The 18,082-nt window shown below is 54.0% G+C and overlaps 2 protein-coding genes across 4 annotated transcripts; both read left to right on the forward strand.

The window, feature by feature from the left end:
• Positions 1–55: 55 nt before the first annotated feature.
• SGTA (small glutamine rich tetratricopeptide repeat co-chaperone alpha) lies at positions 56–11,244 on the forward strand. The gene is made up of 12 exons (XM_066566465.1): positions 56–125; positions 1,445–1,579; positions 2,536–2,639; positions 2,804–2,888; positions 3,360–3,459; positions 4,990–5,094; positions 5,657–5,795; positions 6,257–6,319; positions 6,736–6,773; positions 7,541–7,630; positions 8,607–8,722; positions 10,185–11,244. Exons 2-11 carry the CDS (start codon positions 1,480–1,482, stop codon positions 8,719–8,721), a joined length of 939 nt encoding a protein of 312 aa, XP_066422562.1. The 5' UTR covers positions 56–125; positions 1,445–1,479; the 3' UTR covers position 8,722; positions 10,185–11,244.
• Positions 11,245–12,116: 872 nt separating this feature from the next.
• On the forward strand, positions 12,117–17,515 carry SLC39A3 (solute carrier family 39 member 3). Of its 3 annotated transcripts, none has more exons than XM_066566461.1 (4): positions 12,117–12,203; positions 12,832–12,970; positions 13,874–14,169; positions 15,014–17,515. In XM_066566461.1, exons 3-4 carry the CDS (start codon positions 13,963–13,965, stop codon positions 15,746–15,748), a joined length of 942 nt encoding a protein of 313 aa, XP_066422558.1. In that variant the 5' UTR covers positions 12,117–12,203; positions 12,832–12,970; positions 13,874–13,962; the 3' UTR covers positions 15,749–17,515. The 3 variants fall into 3 exon arrangements, with proteins under 3 accessions (XP_066422558.1, XP_066422560.1, XP_066422559.1); XM_066566463.1 differs by lacking the exon at positions 12,117–12,203 and adding an exon at positions 12,216–12,230; XM_066566462.1 differs by lacking the exon at positions 12,117–12,203 and adding an exon at positions 12,370–12,684.
• Positions 17,516–18,082: the final 567 nt, after the last annotated feature.

Raw genomic sequence — 18,082 nt, forward strand, 5'->3', positions numbered from 1 at the left:
GGCTTCCTCCATAGGCCACGCCCATTATTTTGCTACTGGGAGGGGCGGGGTCGCAGCGGCGCCGGCGCGCGGAGGGCGCGGCGCATGCGCAGTGCGGGAGCGCGCCCGGCCCAGGAGAGTGTCCGGTGAGCGAGGGGGGATCGGGGGACACCGGGGGCGGGACGGGGGCATCGGGACCAGCCCTCCGCCGGGACCCGTCCGCCTCCAGACCCGCTGGTGCCGGGCCGTGCTGCCCGCCGGCAGCCGCCGTTCTGCTCCGCCTGGGGGCAGCGGCACCGGGGGGTACCGGTGCACCGGGGCCTGAGGGGGCGGGACCGGAACCGGACGGGACGGGATGTAGCGGGAGCGGGCTGTGCCCCGCGCTGGGACTTGTGTGTCTCCGGTGCTGCCGGTGCCAGCCCCGGGAGTCGCCCGTCCCGGTCCCGGTGAGCGCACCGGGTCCCGGCGGATTCCCCGGCCGGGATTCCCCGGTTGCTTCCACCGGGGCAGGGTCCGGGCGATGCTCGCGGGGCTTTGGGGACACCGGGGAGCGGTGCCTTCCCCTCTCCGCCCGGTGGGTCCGGGGGCTGCCGGGGAACGGGAGCCAGGCGGGCGCGGTGCTGCTCCGGGGGCTCTGGGCGGACGGGACCGGCTCAGCTCCGGTGCACTCGCGTTAAACGGAGCTCGTGTCTCCGTTAAATGAGCCTGGCTGTGCTACAAACCCAATTAAAGTGCGGGGAGTTTTCCCTCGGGAGCTGCCCTGGGAATTCCCAGCCTCAGGTTGTGCTTATTGGGTTCTCTGTGGTTTGGGATTTCCCTCGCTGTGCCCTGCCAGGACAGGCTGGCACTGCCCGGGCTGCCAGGGGCTGCCAAACTCCTCCTTGGCTCTGCTTTGGCGCCACCAAAATCCTCCTGAATTCCTCCTGCTCTTGGCTCTGCTTTGGGGCCACCAAATTCCTCCTTGGCTCTGCTTTGGGGCCACCAAATTCCTCCTAAATTCCTCCTACTCCTGGCTCTGATTTGGGGCTGCCAAACTCCTCCTTGGCTCTGGTTTGGGGCCACCAAATTCCTCCTGCTCCTGGCTCTGGTTTGGGGCCACCAAATTCCTCCTAATTCCTCCTGCTCCTGGCTCTGGTTTGGAGCCACCAAATTCCTCCTGCTCCTGGCTCTGGTTTCAGGACCAAGCCATGCTCAGGGAGCAGAAAATTGGGAATTTTTCCTGGTGAGTTCTGGGGATTTCACCCCTTGCAGCACCTCTGGATGCTTCCCTTGGCGGGGTTGTGCCAGCAGAGGGTGAATCCACGCCTGGAGAATTCCTAAAGAAAACAAGGAATGTTCTGGAGTTCTTACCCAGCCCTGACCAAACTCCAAATCCATCCTGACCTCCTCAACACCTCCCTGAGGGGCAGCAGCAGCAAAATCCTTTTCCCTTTTGTGTTTCAATCCACGGTTTGTGTCTCTGCAGGATTTTTTGGGAAGCCAGGAGCGGTGGAGCCCAGCATGGCAGACCAGAAGCGTCTGGCCTTCTCCATCATCCAGTTCCTGCACACCCAGCTCCAGAATGGGAGCATGTCTCCAGATGCTCAGGAGAGTTTGGAAGGTGGGGTGCATCTACCTCTGTCAGGCCAAAATTTGGGAGAATTTCACCGTTTTTCCCCTCTTTTCTACCCCTGCCTTGGCTGGGCTGCTCCCGGTGCCGAACCTCGCTGGAATTTTGGAGTTGATTTTTCCTCTTGGGATTTATCCAGGGATGCTGGTGGCTTGTGTGGCTTCTGATCTCTGCCAAGAGCAGCTTAGCTGGAGGCAGGGATGTACCTGGGCTCAGAAGCCTCCCTGATCCCTGCTTGGAGACTCAGAGGGTTCATCCAGGCCAAGCTGGGAGCGCTCTGTGGGGTGGGAGGTGGGAATTCCCTGGCTCCAGGGAAACTTTTTGTGCTCCTGGGGTTGTTTCTCCTCTTTTTCTCCCCAAAATGTCATCCCTCAAGGTTTTTCCAGGCCTTTCCAAAGGGCAGGGATCTTAAAAGGTCTCCTTAAGGAGCTTAAGGTTTAGCCCTTGGTTTGTGGGTTTGTCGCGGTGAAAGGAGCGTGGCTGTGGGGTGGGGGGACATTGCTGGGGGATGGGACTGGGAATGGGATATTTTGGGATGAAAAATGTGGCAGGAGGGCTCTGGGAGGCTCTGCTTATCCCTGGCAGCAGCTTCCCAAGCCTGAGGAGGGAGGAGGTGGCTCAGGGCTCCCAGAGCAAGGGGAATGTTTGGGTCTCTCCTTGGGATTCTGGGCCATTCCCACATTCCCAGCTGTGGGAATGCTGCTGCAGCCCCAGCCTGATTCACTTCCAAGCCCAGGAATCCCTCAGGGAGTGGGAACTGGGACTGGCTCCATCCAGGAGGTCCAGAGGGAGGCTTTGCCCAGCTCTGAGTTTTGGCAAAATTTGAAAATACAGCCCAAAAATCCCATCTGGTGTGGGGAAAATATTGGGGTTTTTTCCTGTTTTTTTGAGAGATGAGGGAGAGGGATGAACATTTATTAATTCATGACCTGACTCTCCTTATCCAGTGGCCATCCAGTGCCTGGAAACAGCATTTGGGGTCTCCATGGAAGACCAAAGCCTGGCTGTGTCCCAGACCCTCCCCGAAATATTTGAAGCCGTGGCAGGGAAGGTGAGTGAGAGCCCTGGGATGTTCCCTTTTCCCCGAGTTCTGCTGGATTTTCCAGGAGGCTGCTGCTGCTCCCCTTAGAGAGTGTGGGAGGGGAACGTTTTGGGCTGGAAAAATTTGTGGGAATTGTGGGAATGCTCAGCTCAGCTTCTGCCTCTCCTTGGAAGGAGCTGGAACACTCCAGAACGAACTCGGAGCCCGTCACCCCCTCAGAAGATGACGTGGCTGAAGCTGAAAGACTCAAGACTGAAGGTACCAACCCCTGGAGCTGCTCGATAATGAGGGTTTGGTGCTAATTGGGAGGGCATCTCAATTCCCTGGCACCTGGAATTGGAGGAAAAAAAGGGAATGTTTTCTATTTCTGCCTCTTGCTCTGCCTGGGCTGCAGGAGCCTGGGGAGGTTTGGCTGCCAGGAATGTTGGATCAGTGGGATTTTTATCCCAAAAATCCTGTGGGGTGTGGAGCAGAGCATCCATCCTTCCTGCTCTGTGCATGGCTTTTTCCTGGGGAAAAATGGGATGGGTGTGGATACAGCACTTCCCCCCCTGAGCCAGCACCTGGGGTGGTTTTTGGGATCAGGAATGGGGGAATTTCCAACACAGCCTCGCTGCTGGCCCTGCCCCACACTGACAAACCTCTCCCCTGTGCTATTTCCATGGATCCAGACCTTTGCTTTGGTTTATCCCAGGTTTTTTTCCCATCTTTTCCCCACCCTCCTTTCAGGAAATGACCAAATGAAGGCAGAAAACTTCGAGGCTGCCGTGTCTTTTTATGGAAAAGCCATCGAGTTAAACCCAGCCAACGCCGTTTATTTCTGCAACAGGTACTGAGCAGCTCCTCTCTGCTGGCACCCCAGGCTCCAGAATGCCCCAAAATCCCATTTTTCAAACCATCCTGTGGAGTTTTGGAGCAGTTCCTTGCTCGTTGTGGATTGTGCCGTGCTTTTGGTGCCTCCTGGGATCTCTGGGTGGGATGTGGGAGTGGAAATGATCTTTATCAGGCACTGGAGGGGTGAGGGATGCCAGGGAATGGGGTCTGATTCCATGCAGAGTGGGATGTGCTGGGAATTCAGGGTGGAATGAGGAGCTGGAGGCTCCTCATGGAGAGTTAAGGGAGTTGTGTGTGCAGAATTGGCCATGGAAGAAGGGGAGGTTTTTGTGTTTCTCTGCAATTCTTGGATAAAACAGATTGTGAACTTGAATTTGATGGAATTCCCTGGTTGTGCTGGGAACTCAGACCCACCCCTGAAATGCAAACCCCCCCCCTCCGAATTGCTGTAAATTTTAAATTAAGGGGGGCTCTCAGGCAAAAAATATGGGAGCAGGACTAACAGTTCTTTAGTAGGGAAGAAAATAAAAAGATAAAATAAACAATGCAGTGAACTAAAACAGCACTGAGAGAGTCAGAACACAACTTGACACCCTGTGGGTCAGGGTGCTGGCATTAGAACCATTGGAATTGTGGCTCAGCCCTCCTGCAGTGCCAGGGCTGGTTCTGCTGGAGCAGGGATCCTGTAGGAAAGGGTGGAATCTTCCTCTGGAGATCCAGGGGAAGAGGCAGCTGCTGTTCCTCTGGGGAATCCAGTGGAGAAGCCATGCTGGTGTTCCAGAACCTCCAGATTATATCCGAGTAGGAATGTTTGAAATCTCAGATTGTATCCAGGTAGGAATGTTTGAAATCTCAGATTGTTTCCAGGTAGGAATGTTTGAAATCTCAGATTGTATCCAAGTAAGAATGTTTGAAATCTCAGATTCTATCCAGGTAGGAATGTTTGAAATCTCAGACTGTATCCAGGTAGGAATGTTTGAAATCTCAGATTGTATCCAAGTAAGAATGTTTGAAATCTCAGACTGTATCCAGGTAGGGATGTTTGAAATCTCAGATTCTATCCAGGCAGGAATGTTTGAAATCTCAGATTATATCCAGGTAGGGATGTTTGAAATCTCAGACTGTATCCAGGTAGGAATGTTTGAAATCTCAGATTGTATCCAGGTAGGGATGTTTGAAATCTCAGATTGTATCCAGGTAGGGATGTTTGAAATCTCAGACTGTATCCAGGTAGGGATGTTTGAAATCTCAGATTGTATCCAGGTAGGAATGTTTGAAATCTCAGATTGTATCCAGGCAGGAATGCTTGGCTCCTCCCTCTGGGCTCACATCTCCCAATGGGATGCTGAAGTTCTTATCAGCCATGCAGGGACATTCAGTGGCCTCTTATCAGCAGATTTCTGCCCTGTTGTGGAAGAGATAAGGAAAACTGCCCACTTAACAGAAGCCAACTGCCATCCAGATGGCAAAACAGAATCCAATTTGCTTGGCAATGCAGGGGGTTCTGCTTTTCCCATTTTTCCAGAGCTGCTGCCTACAGCAAACTGGGGAATTACGCGGGAGCCGTGCGGGACTGCGAGCGAGCCATCGGCATCGACCCCAGCTACAGCAAAGCCTACGGCAGGATGGGGTGAGCAGCACCCTCCTGGGGAAATTCCCACCTTTCCTTGGGAATTCTGCAGCCCTGAAAACCCCCAGAACAGGGATTTTATCAGTTTGTTCCGCCATGAAAAAATTCCAGCTTTGTAGGGTGGAGAAAAAATTCACATTTTTCAATTCTAAGAAAGTTGGTGGAACAGCAGTTGGATAAAACAAGTGACCTAAAAACCCATCTGTGACTTTGATCTTTATTTTCTTTTCTGCTGGAATTTTGATTTCCTGAAAATGTATTTCTTAATTCTAAGTTGGTGGGGACAACTGGATTTAAAAAGTGCCCCAAAAAAAACCCCATCTGTGACTTTGATTTTCATTTTCTTTCCACCATTCCTGCTGGAATTTTCAATCCCTGTACGCCCCAGAACAGGAATTTTATCAGTTTGTTCCACCATGAAAAAATTCCTGCTGTTTCGGCTTTTCAGGGTGGAGAAAAAATTCACATTTCTCAATTCTAAGAAAGTTGGTGGGGACAACAATTGGATTAAAAAAGGTGGAAAAAACCCTTCTGTGACTTTGAATTTTCTTTTCTTTCCCAGCTTGGCCCTGTCCAGCTTAAACAAACACACAGAAGCTGTTGTTTACTACAAAAAAGCTCTGGAGTTGGATCCGGACAACGAAACGTACAAATCCAACCTCAAAATAGCTGAACAGAAAATGAAGGAGACTCCCAGTCCAGTAAGTTGTGGAATTTGGGGATTTATTGAGGTTAAAAGAGCAGGAGCAGCTTTTTGCAACAACAATGGGAATGGGGAATGGGGTTTTGGAATGGGGAATGAGCAGTGGGAATGGGGAATGAGGAATGAGCAATGGGAATAGGGAATGGGGAATGAGGGATGGGAATGGGGAATGAGGGATGGGAATGAGGAATGAGGGATGGGAATGAGGGATGGGGAATGAGCAATGGGAATGGGGAATGGGAATGCAGAATGAGGGATGGGAATGGGGAATGAGCAATGGGAAATGGGGAATGGGGTTTTGGAATAGGATTGGGGAATGAGGGATGGGGTTGGGGAATGAGGGATGGGAATGGGGAATGAGCAATGGGAATGGGGAATGGGAATACAGAATGAGGGATGGGAATGGGGAATGAGGGATGGGAATGAGCAATGACAGCAGCTCTGGTTTCTCTCTTCCAGACCAGCGGCCCCGGAGGGTTCGACTTGGCCGGATTGCTGAACAACCCCGGCTTCATGAGCATGGTGATTGCAGATCCTGGGATTCCCTGGGGTGGAGCCTCCCTGGGGGCTCTGGTGTCCCCTCACATGGAATTCCCTGGGATGGAACCTCCCTGGTGTCTCCTCACATGGGATTCCTCAGGATGGAGCCCCTCTGGAAGCTTTCCCCGCTCCCTGGGGTTGTGTGAAAGCTGCTGCTGCTCCCTTCAGCTCAGGCAGAGCTGGGAATTTCTCCTCAGGCTTTTCCCAGGCTGTGGCAGGGCCTGCTCTGCTCTGGGCTTGGTCTTTGCTCTTTTTTTTTTTTTTTTTGCCCTTTTTGCCATTTTTCCCCTTTTCCTGGATTCCCAAGGATTCCCAAACATTCCCACCTTCCCTTTGGTGTGGATCTGACCCTGTTGATCCCTGCTGCCTCACCTGGGTGTTGTTTTTATTCCCCACAGGCCTCAAACCTCATGAACAACCCCCAAGTACAACAGCTGTGAGTTGGATCCCACTTTTATTTATTCCCTCTTGGAATTCTGGGTTTATTCCCTCTTGGAATTCTGGGTTTGGCCTTTCCCACTGGGAGCAGGAGGGAATTTGGGCCAGGAAATTCAGAAAGGGGTTCAGAACCAGCCCAGTTCCCTGAGCTGGGGGGGTTTGGGTGTTCTGGGAGGTGCTGGGAAAGGGATTGAAATAAAATTATTCCCAAGGGAGATGGGATGGGATGGATCATGGCCCTGGAATTGGCTCTGCTGCAGTTTTATGGGATTTCAGGATTTCCCAGCTTGGTTAAAATGGGAATATTCCCATTCCTGGATGGTTGTGAGGAGCAGTTCCCAATATTTGAAGAAAATGGATAAATTCCTGAATCCATTCCTGAGCACCCCTGTGGAGCGTGGCAGGAGGGAGAGACCCTCTGGAGCCCCCAAATCCTTGGATTTTTGGAATGAGATCACTCAGCTCCCTTTGGTTTCTCCCTGCTCCTGGTGCCATTGGGAATTCCCACCTGGATCCAGCCCTGGAGGGAATCCAGGGAATCCTGTCCTGGATGCAGAGCAGGGCTGCAATTCCATAAATCCGGGAATATCAACATTATTTTAATAATTTCATTAATTGTTCAGCTAAATTAGTTATTTCCACCCGACTCAGGAAAAGCTGCTGCAGAGAATTCTGAGATCCCCAGGATGGGAAGTTGCTCCCAGCAGTCCCCAGGTGATTTTTGGGGATCTTTTCCCAGTTCTGACCCTTTTTTCCCCTTCCCAGAATGTCGGGGATGATCTCAGGAGGCCACAACGCCATGGGAGCGACCGGGAGCAGCCCCTCCACCAACGACCTGGCCAGCCTGATCCAGGCGTGAGTGGGGACACTGGGGACAGGGCTGGGGACAGGGCTTGGGGGATAGGACTGGGGACAGGGCTGGGGGATAGGATTGGGGGATAGGATTGGGGACAGGGCTGGGGACACCTGGGGACAGGGCTGGGGGGTAGGATTGGGGGATAGGACTGGGGACAAGGCTGGGGATACCTGGGGACAGGGCTGGAGACAGGGCTGGGGGATAGGATTGGGGACAGGGCTGGGAATGGCCTGGGAATGGCTGGGGACAGGGCTGGGGACAGCTTGGGGACAGAACTGGGCTGGGTCTGGGGACGGGACAGGGGGGACATGGCTGGGGGCAGCTGGGGGATAGGATTGGGGACGGGTTGGGGGATGGCTGGGGACAGCTAGGGACAGCTGGGGACAGGGCTGGGGACAGGACTGGGAATGGCCTGGGGACAGGGCTGGGGACAGGGCTGGGAATGGCCTGGGGACAGGGCTGGGGACAGGACTGGGGATAGGCTGGGGGACAGGGCTGGGGACAGCTTGGGGACAGAACTGGGCTGGGACTGGGGACGGGACAGGGGGGACATGGCTGGGGGCAGCTGGGGGATAGGATTGGGGACAGGGCTGGGGGACACAGCTGGGGGACAGGGCTGGGAATGGCTGGGGACAGGGCTGGGGGACAGGGCTGGAGGACAGCTGGGGATAGAGCTGGGGACAGGCTGGAGGAAATGGCTGGGGACAGCTTGGGGACAGAACTGGGCTGGGACTGGGGACAGGACTGGGGACAGGATTGGGGATAGGCTCGGGGCAGGGCTGGGGACAGCTGGGGACAGAGCTGGGGACAATCCTGGATCGAGGGCTGGGAATGTCCCAGGGTGTTGCTTGTGTCCAGGTGTCCCCAATGTCCCCTGTGTGTCCCTGCTGTCCCCTGTGTGTCTCCAATGTCCCCTGTGTGTCCCTGCTGCCCCTGTGTGTCCCTGATGTCCCCGTGTGTCCCTGCTGTCCCCAGGGGCCAGCAGTTTGCCCAGCAGATGCAGCAGCAGAACCCTGAGCTCATTGAGCAGCTGCGCAGCCAAATCCGCAGCCGGACCCCGAGCGCCAGCAACGAGGAGCAGCAGGAGTGAGGTGGGGCATTGATTATTGATTGGTTATTGGTTATTGATTGAATACAGGAATTGATAACTCAGGAGTGAGGTGGGGCATTGATTATTGATTGGTTATTGGTTATTGATTGAATACAGGAATTGATAACTCAGGAGTGAGGTAGGGCAGGAGCAGGGCCATTGATTATTGATTGATTGAGTACAGGAATTGGTAATTCCAGTTGGAGTCAGTCAGCAGTGAATTGGGCAGGATCAATCATTGATTATTGATTGATTGATTGATTGAGTACAGGAATTGGTAATTCCAGTTTGAGTCAGTCAGCAGTGAGGTGGGGCAGGATCAATGCCATTGATTATTGATTGATTGATTGAGTACAGGAATTGATAACTCCAGTTCTAATCAATCAGGAGTGAGGTGGGGCAGCATCAGTGCCATTGATTATTGATTGATTGATTGAGTACAGGAATTGATAACTCCAGTTCTAATCAATCAGGAGTGAGGTGGGGCAGGATCAATGCCATTGATTATTGATTGATTGATTGAGTACAGGAATTGATAACTCCAGTTCTAATCAATCAGGAGTGAGGTGGGGCAGGATCAATGCCATTGATTATTGATTGATTGAGTACAGGAATTGATAACTCCAGTTCTAATCAATCAGGAGTGAGGTGGGGCAGGATCAATGCCATTGATTATTGATTGATTGAGTACAGGAATTGATAACTCCAGTTCTAATCAATCAGGAGTGAGGTGGGGCAGCATCAGTGCCATTGATTATTGATTGATTGATCAATTCAATACAGGAATTGATAGTGTCAGTTTGAGTCAAATGAAGTTTTAAATCTCTATTCTAAATTCTCGAAATTTTAAATTGAAATGTTTTAAATAAAGTTAAATTAATATTTAGATCAAAATTTAAAATAAATTAAAATGTGTGAATGGAAAAGAATGAAAAAATTAAATTAAAATTAATTAAATTCAAATTAAAAGAATTGAAATAAGAATAAAATTATTTTAATTAAAATTATGAAAGCAATTTTAATTGTTATCTTTATTTGAATTTAAAATAATTAAAAGAAGTTAAAATAAAATAAATTGAAATAAAATTTTAAATAAATGAAACAATAAAAATTAAATAATAATAAATAAAATAATTATAAAATATATTATATAATTTTATAGGTTAATGTGTTAGTATTATAATAGTAATAATTAAATCATAGTAAAATTAATTAAAAATGTGATTGAAATAAACTAAATTTAAAATAAATTTGATTGAAATAAAATTATGTTATAATTTGAAATTAAATAAAAATAAAATGAAAATAAATTGAAATAAAATAAGTTGAAAAGAGATGGAAATATAATAAAATAAAATAAATAAGTTAAATTAAAATAAAACCAATAGAAATAAATAATCCAGATTAATCTGATGAAATTCCCTTTTCCCCAAGTGAATTCCCTGTTTTCCCTCTCTCTGCAGCCCCTGGAAATTCCAGAATTTGCTTTTCCAGCTGGGAGCCACCTCCGTGTTGCCAATTCTTGACTTGGAAGTGTCCAAGAGGGGGAAAAAACCCAAAACTCCAACGGATAAAAACCACAAAAATTCCCAAATCTTCCTGTGCCCTGCATGTCCCTGAGAATTCCCATTTCCCTCCCTTTTTCCCCTTTTTCCCCCTTTTTCCAGGTTTATTTTTTGGGGTTTTTTTTCCTGGCAGCCCCAGCAGAACTGAACTCAGAATTCTGCTGAGAAATTCCCAAATCGCTGCAGGATTTGCTGCCTGGGGGGGTTTTATTCCCAATTTTTTGTTGTTTTTTGGAGCATTTGCAAGCGAATTTTTCTTTTTTTGCCCCAATTTTCCCCTCGGGAGCCACTTCCAAGAAGTGTTTGAGTCCCTGCTCGTCCCCACCCTGGAATTCCTGGGATTTTCCATCTCTGGGAATGAGAATTTTGCTCCAAATCTGTGATTTTTTGGGAATTTTGCTGCTTCCCCCTCTCCAGCATCCACAGGGGAGTCAGGACTGAACCTCCCCCAGGCATTTTTGGGGTTTTTCCCATCCCAAAAAATCCTGGAAAATCCCATTTGAGTGTTCAGCAAACTCTGGCAAAATGGGGATTTCTCCCATGGAATGTGAGCAGGGAGGGAGTGAAGGTGTTTTTAGTGTGTTTTAAAGGAGTTTTTTCCGAATTATTTTGATTTTTTTTTTTTTTTATTGCATGTCAATGATCAGCCTGGCTGGGCTGGGGGTGAAGGGAATCCAAAATCCCCCTTTGGATCCAAAATCCAGGATTTGGGCAGGGAGAAGCTCCTGGAGCCACCTCAAATCCCAGCTGGGGGAAACCAGAGGGGAATTTTTTAAAAATCCAAAATGGATTTAAATCCAATTTTTGGCTCTTGGGGGATGAGGAGCCCCTCTGGAACGTTGGGGAGACGGAAAAAATCATGGAAAAAAAGTGATTTTTTTTGGTCGAGGCTCCGTGGAATTCATGTGGTTCGTGTCACTCGTGAGGAATAAAAACCATTTGGACACTTTGGTTGTTATCCCTGCGTGCTCAGGTGATTTTCCAGAACCTTCTGTGGGCTCAGGGTCTGTTTGGGGCACATTTTATTCCCATTTTCCCCAATTTTTTTGTCCTTCCCAACGGGAATTCTCCTCCTGCACATTCCTACAGCACAAAAATAAGAAAACTTTTCTTTTTCCCTCCATTTCTCCTTCCCTAAATTGCTTTTAATTTCTCTCCACCTGCTTTTTTGTAGCCCCACCAAAGGAATTTCAGGCTGGAAAGGAAAATATTCTGGAATTATCCAAAAATGTGGAAACCACGGTGCTGTTTTCCCGCTGTTTTCTGCACATTTTGTGCTGTTCCCTTTCCCTCACCCTCCTGGCTCTTTCCTGACCCGTTTTTTTAATATTTTTTGTATTTTTCCTCCTCTCTGAGTTGGGATTTTCCAGCCCTGAATTCCAGGTGAGATTTTCCAGGGAATTCCTCCTGCCCTGCCTGGAGCTGCCCCTGAACTCCAGGCTGAACTGCCTGGAGTTGCCCAGAAATTCCTGAGCTGACAGCACCAAAAAAAAAAGGGGAATTGATGGAATTCTGTGGAATTTTATGGAATTTCCAGGTGGGCCTCAGCTCTCCCTGCAGCACCCACACCTGCCATTGGTACGGTTTGATCACAGAGCGGCAGGAGCAGGGGGTGTGGGCGTGGCGGACGCTGTTCCAGGGATGGTTTTCCCATTCCCGGCGCTCCCGGTTCCCGGTTTTTCCCCATTCCCGTTTTTCCCGTTCCCGTTTTTCCCGGTGATCCCGGGCCCGGAACCCAGCGCTACGGGACGCGTTTCCCGCGGACCTCAATCGCCGCTTCCCCCACGCTGTGCTGTGGGCGCGTTGATTGACAGCTCTAACGCCCAATCACAAATCAGCTTTTCCGCCTCAGCCAATGGGAGGCCGCCGTGGGCGGGCGATGCGGGGCGGCCGGGCCGGGATCGAGCGGGGCTGGCCGTGAGTGAGGGGGGGGCGGTTACCGGGGTAACGGGGCCGAGGGGGTCATGAGGGGATGGCGGGGTCGGGCCGGGGACCCCAGGGTCGCAACGGGGCTGGGGGAGCCGGGGCTGCGGGGGAAGGGGCGGGAGAACGGGGCTGGGCCCTCTCCGTGTGTGAGGGCTGGAGCCCGGCCCTGGTTTGAGGGGCCGGGGCTGGGCCCGCTCTGGGTGTGAGGAGTCAGGGTGTGCCCCAAGCTCCTGTGGGGGTCTGGGGTCCCCTCCTCGCCGTGAGGGGCTGGACTCCTTCCCCATCCTGAGGGGCTCCATCTCCCTATGAGGGGCTGGAGCTGGGCCCCTTCCCCATCCTGAGGGGCTCAGGGCAGACCCCGACCCTCTCTGAGGGTCTTCCCAGCTGAACTCTCCCCATGTGAGCTGCTCACTGCCCACGCAGCAACGCTGAAACCTCTCCCCTCATCTCTGCTCCCTTTTGGTGGGCTCAGGTTGGTCTGGGAGGAGCCCCTTCCCCATCACCCTCTTTCTAAAAGCAATGGGACGGTCTCAAAGGGCTTGGAAGGGCCGGTTTTTCACAGAAACATTGGGATTTAGAGGCGCACGGATGAGGAACCCCTTTGTTTTTCCTCCCACAGAGCCCTGCCTGCTTTATAGAATATTTTTCATCGCTTGGATGCTTCATTTTGAGCCAGTGACCCGAGCAGGAGCTGAGCTGATCCCTTGGTGCAGCAGTTTTGGGGCTGGGGACACAGCCCAGGTGTGCAGGAGGAGCAGGTGAGGAGATCCTCAGGTGCTCCTGGGGCTTCCTTTCCCTCAGGGCTGCTCCAGCCCCATTTGGGGATGCTGGATGTGGCTGCTCCACCTGAACTTGGGAAGTTGAGGCTTTGGAGGGGACGCGTTTGGGTTTAAAATGGGGGGAAAAGGGAAAAAAAGTGAGGTTAAAGGGTTTCTGGGGGGAGCCAGGTGTGTTCCAGAGGTGTGAACTGTGGAAAAAGGAGGATTTTATCCCTTCCCTCTGCCCTGGCACAGGTGGGGCTGGTGCCTGGGCCCAGGGTTTGGGCTTGGCCTGACCTGCAGTGAGTCAGTGTCACCTGATGGGCTCTGAATTCCTCTCTTTGTCTCTTAGGGGTGGCAGCACACAGGGAATGGCTCCTCCCCGCTGCCAGAGGGCTGGGATGGGTGGGAGTTTGGGGAGGGGATAAATGGGATTTTGGGGAGGGGAAGGAGGAGAGTTTGGGAATGGGATGGATGGAATTGTGGGAAGGGGATGGATGGAATTTTGGGGAGGGGATGAGTGAGACGTTGTGGAGGGGATGGATGGGGATTTGGGAAGAGGATGGATGGGATGTTGGAAGGGGATGGGTGGGATTTTTGGAAGGGGATAGATGGGATGTTGGGAAGGGGATGGATGGGATTTTTGGAAGGGGATAGATGGGATGTTGAGAAGGAATTCCTCCCTGGGAAAGTGGGCAGGCCCTGTCAAGAATTTCCCAGTGGCTGCCACATCCCTGGAAGTGTCCAAGGACAGGGCTTCAAAGACCTCCAGGGAAGGATGGTTTGAGGTGACCACAATTCCAGGGCTTTCATTCAAAATTCCTTTTCAATCCAGTTTGAACTTTTCCCTGCTGCTTCCTACAGCTCATAAAGGAAAAATCTCTGTGTTCTCCCTATCCCCAGGCAGCCTCTCTCCCTGAGGCCCATCCACGCTGATGCCCCCGCTCTGAGCACACCCAGAGGGTCCCCTCCGGGGCCGGATCCCGGGCAGGATGAGGATCGTGGTGGCCAAGGTGCTGTGCCTGCTGGGGATCTGTGTGCTGGTGCTGGCCGGGGCCCTGCTGCCCGTCAGGCTGATCGAGGCCGACCACGAGAAGGCTCAGCGCTCCCGCCGCCTGCTGGCGCTCTGGAACTCCTTCGGGGGCGGTGTCTTCCTGGCCACGTGCTTCAACGCGCTCCTGCCCGCCGTCAGGGGCAAGGTGGGTCCTGGGGACGCCCTGCCTAAAGCTGAGCCTGCAGGGGCCCAGCTGCGGGGGCTGTGCCCGCTGGAGCAGCTCTGCTGTGCCCGGGGGCTCAGCGAGGGGAGCTGTGCCCACCTCCTGTCTCAGTCTGAGCCTGCAGTGGTTCAGTTGGGAGTGGATTTAGGGGGCTCTGCCCTCTGGAGCAGCTGTGCTGTGCCCAGGAGCTCACCAAGGAGAGCTGTGCCCATCTCCTGCCTTAATCTGAGCCTGCAGGGGCTCAAGTAGGAGTGGATTTAGGGGGCTCTGCCCTCTGGAGCAGCTCTGCTGTGTCCAGGGGCTCAGCGAGGGGAGCTGTGCCCACCTCCTGCCCCTCTCTCCGTGGAGAAAGTGGAGGCAGAGGAGGCTGTGGGGTGTGAGGATCAAACAGCAAGGCAGGGATTTCCTGTGCCCTGCCAAGGCTGCTGTACAAGGATGTGGCAGCATCATGGATTGATGGAGTGTCCCTGTGGGAATGGTTCCCTTCAGAGGGATAAAGGGGTGGATTCACTGTGGATCTGGGGAATTGTTCTCTCCAGAGGGATAAAGGGGTGGATTCACTGTGGATCTGGGGAATTGTTCTCTCCACAGGGATAAAGGGGTGGATTCACTGTGGATCTGGGGAATTGTTCTCTCCACAGGGATAAAGGGGTGGATTCACTGTGGATCTGGGGAATTGTTCTCTCCACAGGGATAAAGGGGTGGATTCACTGTGGATCTGTGGGAATGGTTCTCTCCACAGGGATAAAGGGGTGGATTCACTGTGGATGTGTGGGACTGTGTCCCACCAGAGGGATAAAGGGATGGATCTTTTGCTCCCTTCCAGCTCGATGAGGTTCTCAGACAGAACAACGTGACCACGGACTACCCGGTGGCCGAGACCATCATGATGGTCGGCTTCTTCCTGTCGGTCTTCGTGGACCAGCTCTTCCTGAGCTTGCAGAAGGAGAAGCCGTCCTTCATCGACCTGGAGACCTTCAACGCGGGCTCGGACGCGGGCAGCGACTCGGAGTACGAGAGCCCCTTCATGGCGTCCCCGCGCGGGCGCGCGCTCTACGGGGAGCACGGCCCACACTCGCACAGCCTGCACCTCCCCGAGCTCGCCCGCTGCGGCCCCCGCCGCCTGCTGGGGCTGGTCTTTGCCCTCTGCACCCACTCCATCTTTGAGGGTTTGGCGCTGGGCCTGCAGGAGGACGGAGGCAGAGTGGTCAGCTTGTTCCTGGGAGTGGCCGTGCACGAGACGCTGGTGGCCGTGGCCTTGGGCATCAGCATGGCCAAGGCGTCGCTGGCGCTGAGGGATGCGGCCAAGCTGGCGGTGGCCGTGTGCCTGATGATCCCGCTGGGCATCGGGGTGGGCATGGGCATCGAGAGCAGCCGCAGCGCCGCGGGCAGCATCGCCTCCCTGCTGCTGCAGGGCGTCGCCGGCGGCACCTTCCTCTTCGTCACCTTCTTCGAGATCCTGGCCAAGGAGCTGGAGGATAAAAGCCACCGGCTGCTCAAGGTGCTGTGCTTGGTGCTGGGCTACACCGCGCTGGCCGGGCTGGTGCTCGTCCCGTGGTGAGCCGAGAGCCTCAGGAAGCCGAGGGAGCAAAACCTCACCTCTCCCCTCCCACGGCGCCGGGAGGAGCCGCCCCTTTCACCGCTGGAACAGCCCAACCCGGGCGGAGTTTCCGTGATGACCTGGAGGAGGAGAATCTCTTCCCGTGTGCTCAGAGTGAGGAATATCCCGAGGGATTGTCCCTGCCCGAGGGGCTGCAGGGATTAGCGGACACAAACGTTAAAGATCTGGGTAAATTCTGCTTCCAAGAGCTCCTCGAATGTGTGTGTGTCTCCCTCCTTCCCTTCGGCCACGCTCCGGAGGCTCCGAGGAGGTGAGGAACAAACAGGAGTGGAGGCAGAGCAGGTGGGAGCAGGGATTGCCAGGCTGCACTAAGCTGCTTTCGCTGGCTTAGTTGGGAGTAAAACCTGGTTGTAAGAGCTGCCAAAAATAACATCCCTGTGGGGCTCTGGCCTTCCAGGCCCTGCTGCCTCCACACAGCTTCCAGCACCCCACCTGGGGCTCGGGGAGCTCAGCTTTTCCAGGGATTCATGGAAGAAATGAGGCCGGGCCCCTCTACCCTGCTTCCTTCTCAGCATCGTGCCCATAGGTTGAGCATTCCCTAAGGAAAACCTCTGAAAATCAGAGGCTGAATCCCAGGATGGTTTGAGTTGGGGAGGACCTTAAAGCCTGTCCAGTGCCATGGGCAGGGACACCTTCCACTGTCCCAGGGTGCTCCAAGCCCCATCCAACCTGGCCTTGGACACTCCAGGGATGCAGCAGATCCTCACCTTATCCAGAGCCTGGCATCCATGAGCTTGCAGGAAACGGGCAGTAACAATTTCCAGCACTGATATTTTGGAGCAAACTCTTTGTGCTCTCAGTGCTCTGCAGTCAGAGGGGCCGAGCAGTTCCCATCAGGGGCTGCTCCAAGGCTTTTCCAGGTTTCCAAAGGAATGGAATCACCTCCCTTGGGGGGGAGTGGAGATGATGCTGAGATACCCGAGCAGCTCCCAGCAGCCGCCACAGAGCCCCTGGGAAGATCCTGATCCCGCTGGATTTGCCTTTGGGAGCCAGGAGCTGGGATCAGAGGCTGGAGCTGGGAATGTGCTCCCCCCCAGCTGTGAAACACAGCCTGGCTCAGGCAGGGGCTGCATTTTAATTACCCGGAGCCTTCGCTCCTGCAGCAGCAGCTTGGCCGGGCCCCTGGAAGCGCTGATGGAATTATAAGGATGGCGCAGTGCCGGCAGCGGGAAGGAGGCGCGGAGCCTCCGCGGTGGCCCAGCTGCAGCATATGGAGGCAGCTGAGCATCATCTGACAGATCCTGGGGCTCGTTAGTTTAATTGCTGCAACATCCCCGAGTCAATTAATCTTCCTTTGAAAACCTGGAGTGGAAGGGGGGGGGGGGGGCGGAGGGAGGTTATTTTGGGCCTGGCATGACACAAAGCAGCAGGATGAGAGGAGAACGTGATTTGTGATTTGCCTCGGCCGTGGTGAAGCCTCGGGGCTGTTTCACCTCTCCTGGGGGGTGACCTCTCTCCTGGGGGGGGATGAAGGGGGAGAGGTGACACGGTGCTGAGCGTCCCCTGTTGGGCTGTCACCTCCGTTTCACGCCCTCCTCCTGCTGCAGTTTGGGATCGGGGGCGGGGGCTGTGAAGTGCCAGGGGGTGCTGAGCTCCCCCATCCTCATCCCTCTGCCCTGGGGGGTTCATCCACAGGATCATCCCGTGCTCCAGGGTGGAGGAGGAGGAGGAGGCCCTGCTGCTCCCAATAAATTCCCTGCCCTTCTCCCCTCGCTGTCACTCGCTTTTTTTGATGTCCCCCATGGCTGCTCCGCGTCCGGCTCACGCGGCATCCACACGTGCCCGGCCCCGGCGTGGGCTGAGCCCCCTCCCCGGGCATCCGAACCCCTCCAGCCGGACCCCCCAGAGCCCTGCTGAGCCCGGGGGCGGGGGACAGGACCCCCCCCAGCACCCCCCGCTCGGCAGCGCCGTGATTCAGCCCTGCGTGAGCGGCCGCCCCGTTGCGTCAGGCCTGGCGGGGAGCTGCGGCTCAATGGAACGAGGAGGAGCCGCAGGAAAATGATCAAGGAAAGCTCATTCATTGCCTCTAACGAGGAGTATCCGGCCGGCTCCGAGCGCGGCGGGGGTGGGGGGGGGCTGAGGCTGCCACCACCCCCCCTGGGCCTTGTCACCCCGCGGGGCGGGGCGGGCCGATGTCCCCGTGCCCCCCCCGCTGCCCTCCCCGTTCCCGTGGGGACGCGGTGCCAGCGCGTGGGTGCCACCGTGGCCCGGTGCCCGCTGGCTGCTATTAATAGAGGCTGCGGATTTTAATTGCTGCCACTCAGGAGTGGGGCG

Source organism: Molothrus aeneus, chromosome 27, assembly GCF_037042795.1.
Source record: "Molothrus aeneus isolate 106 chromosome 27, BPBGC_Maene_1.0, whole genome shotgun sequence".
Lineage (NCBI taxonomy): Eukaryota > Metazoa > Chordata > Aves > Passeriformes > Icteridae > Molothrus > Molothrus aeneus.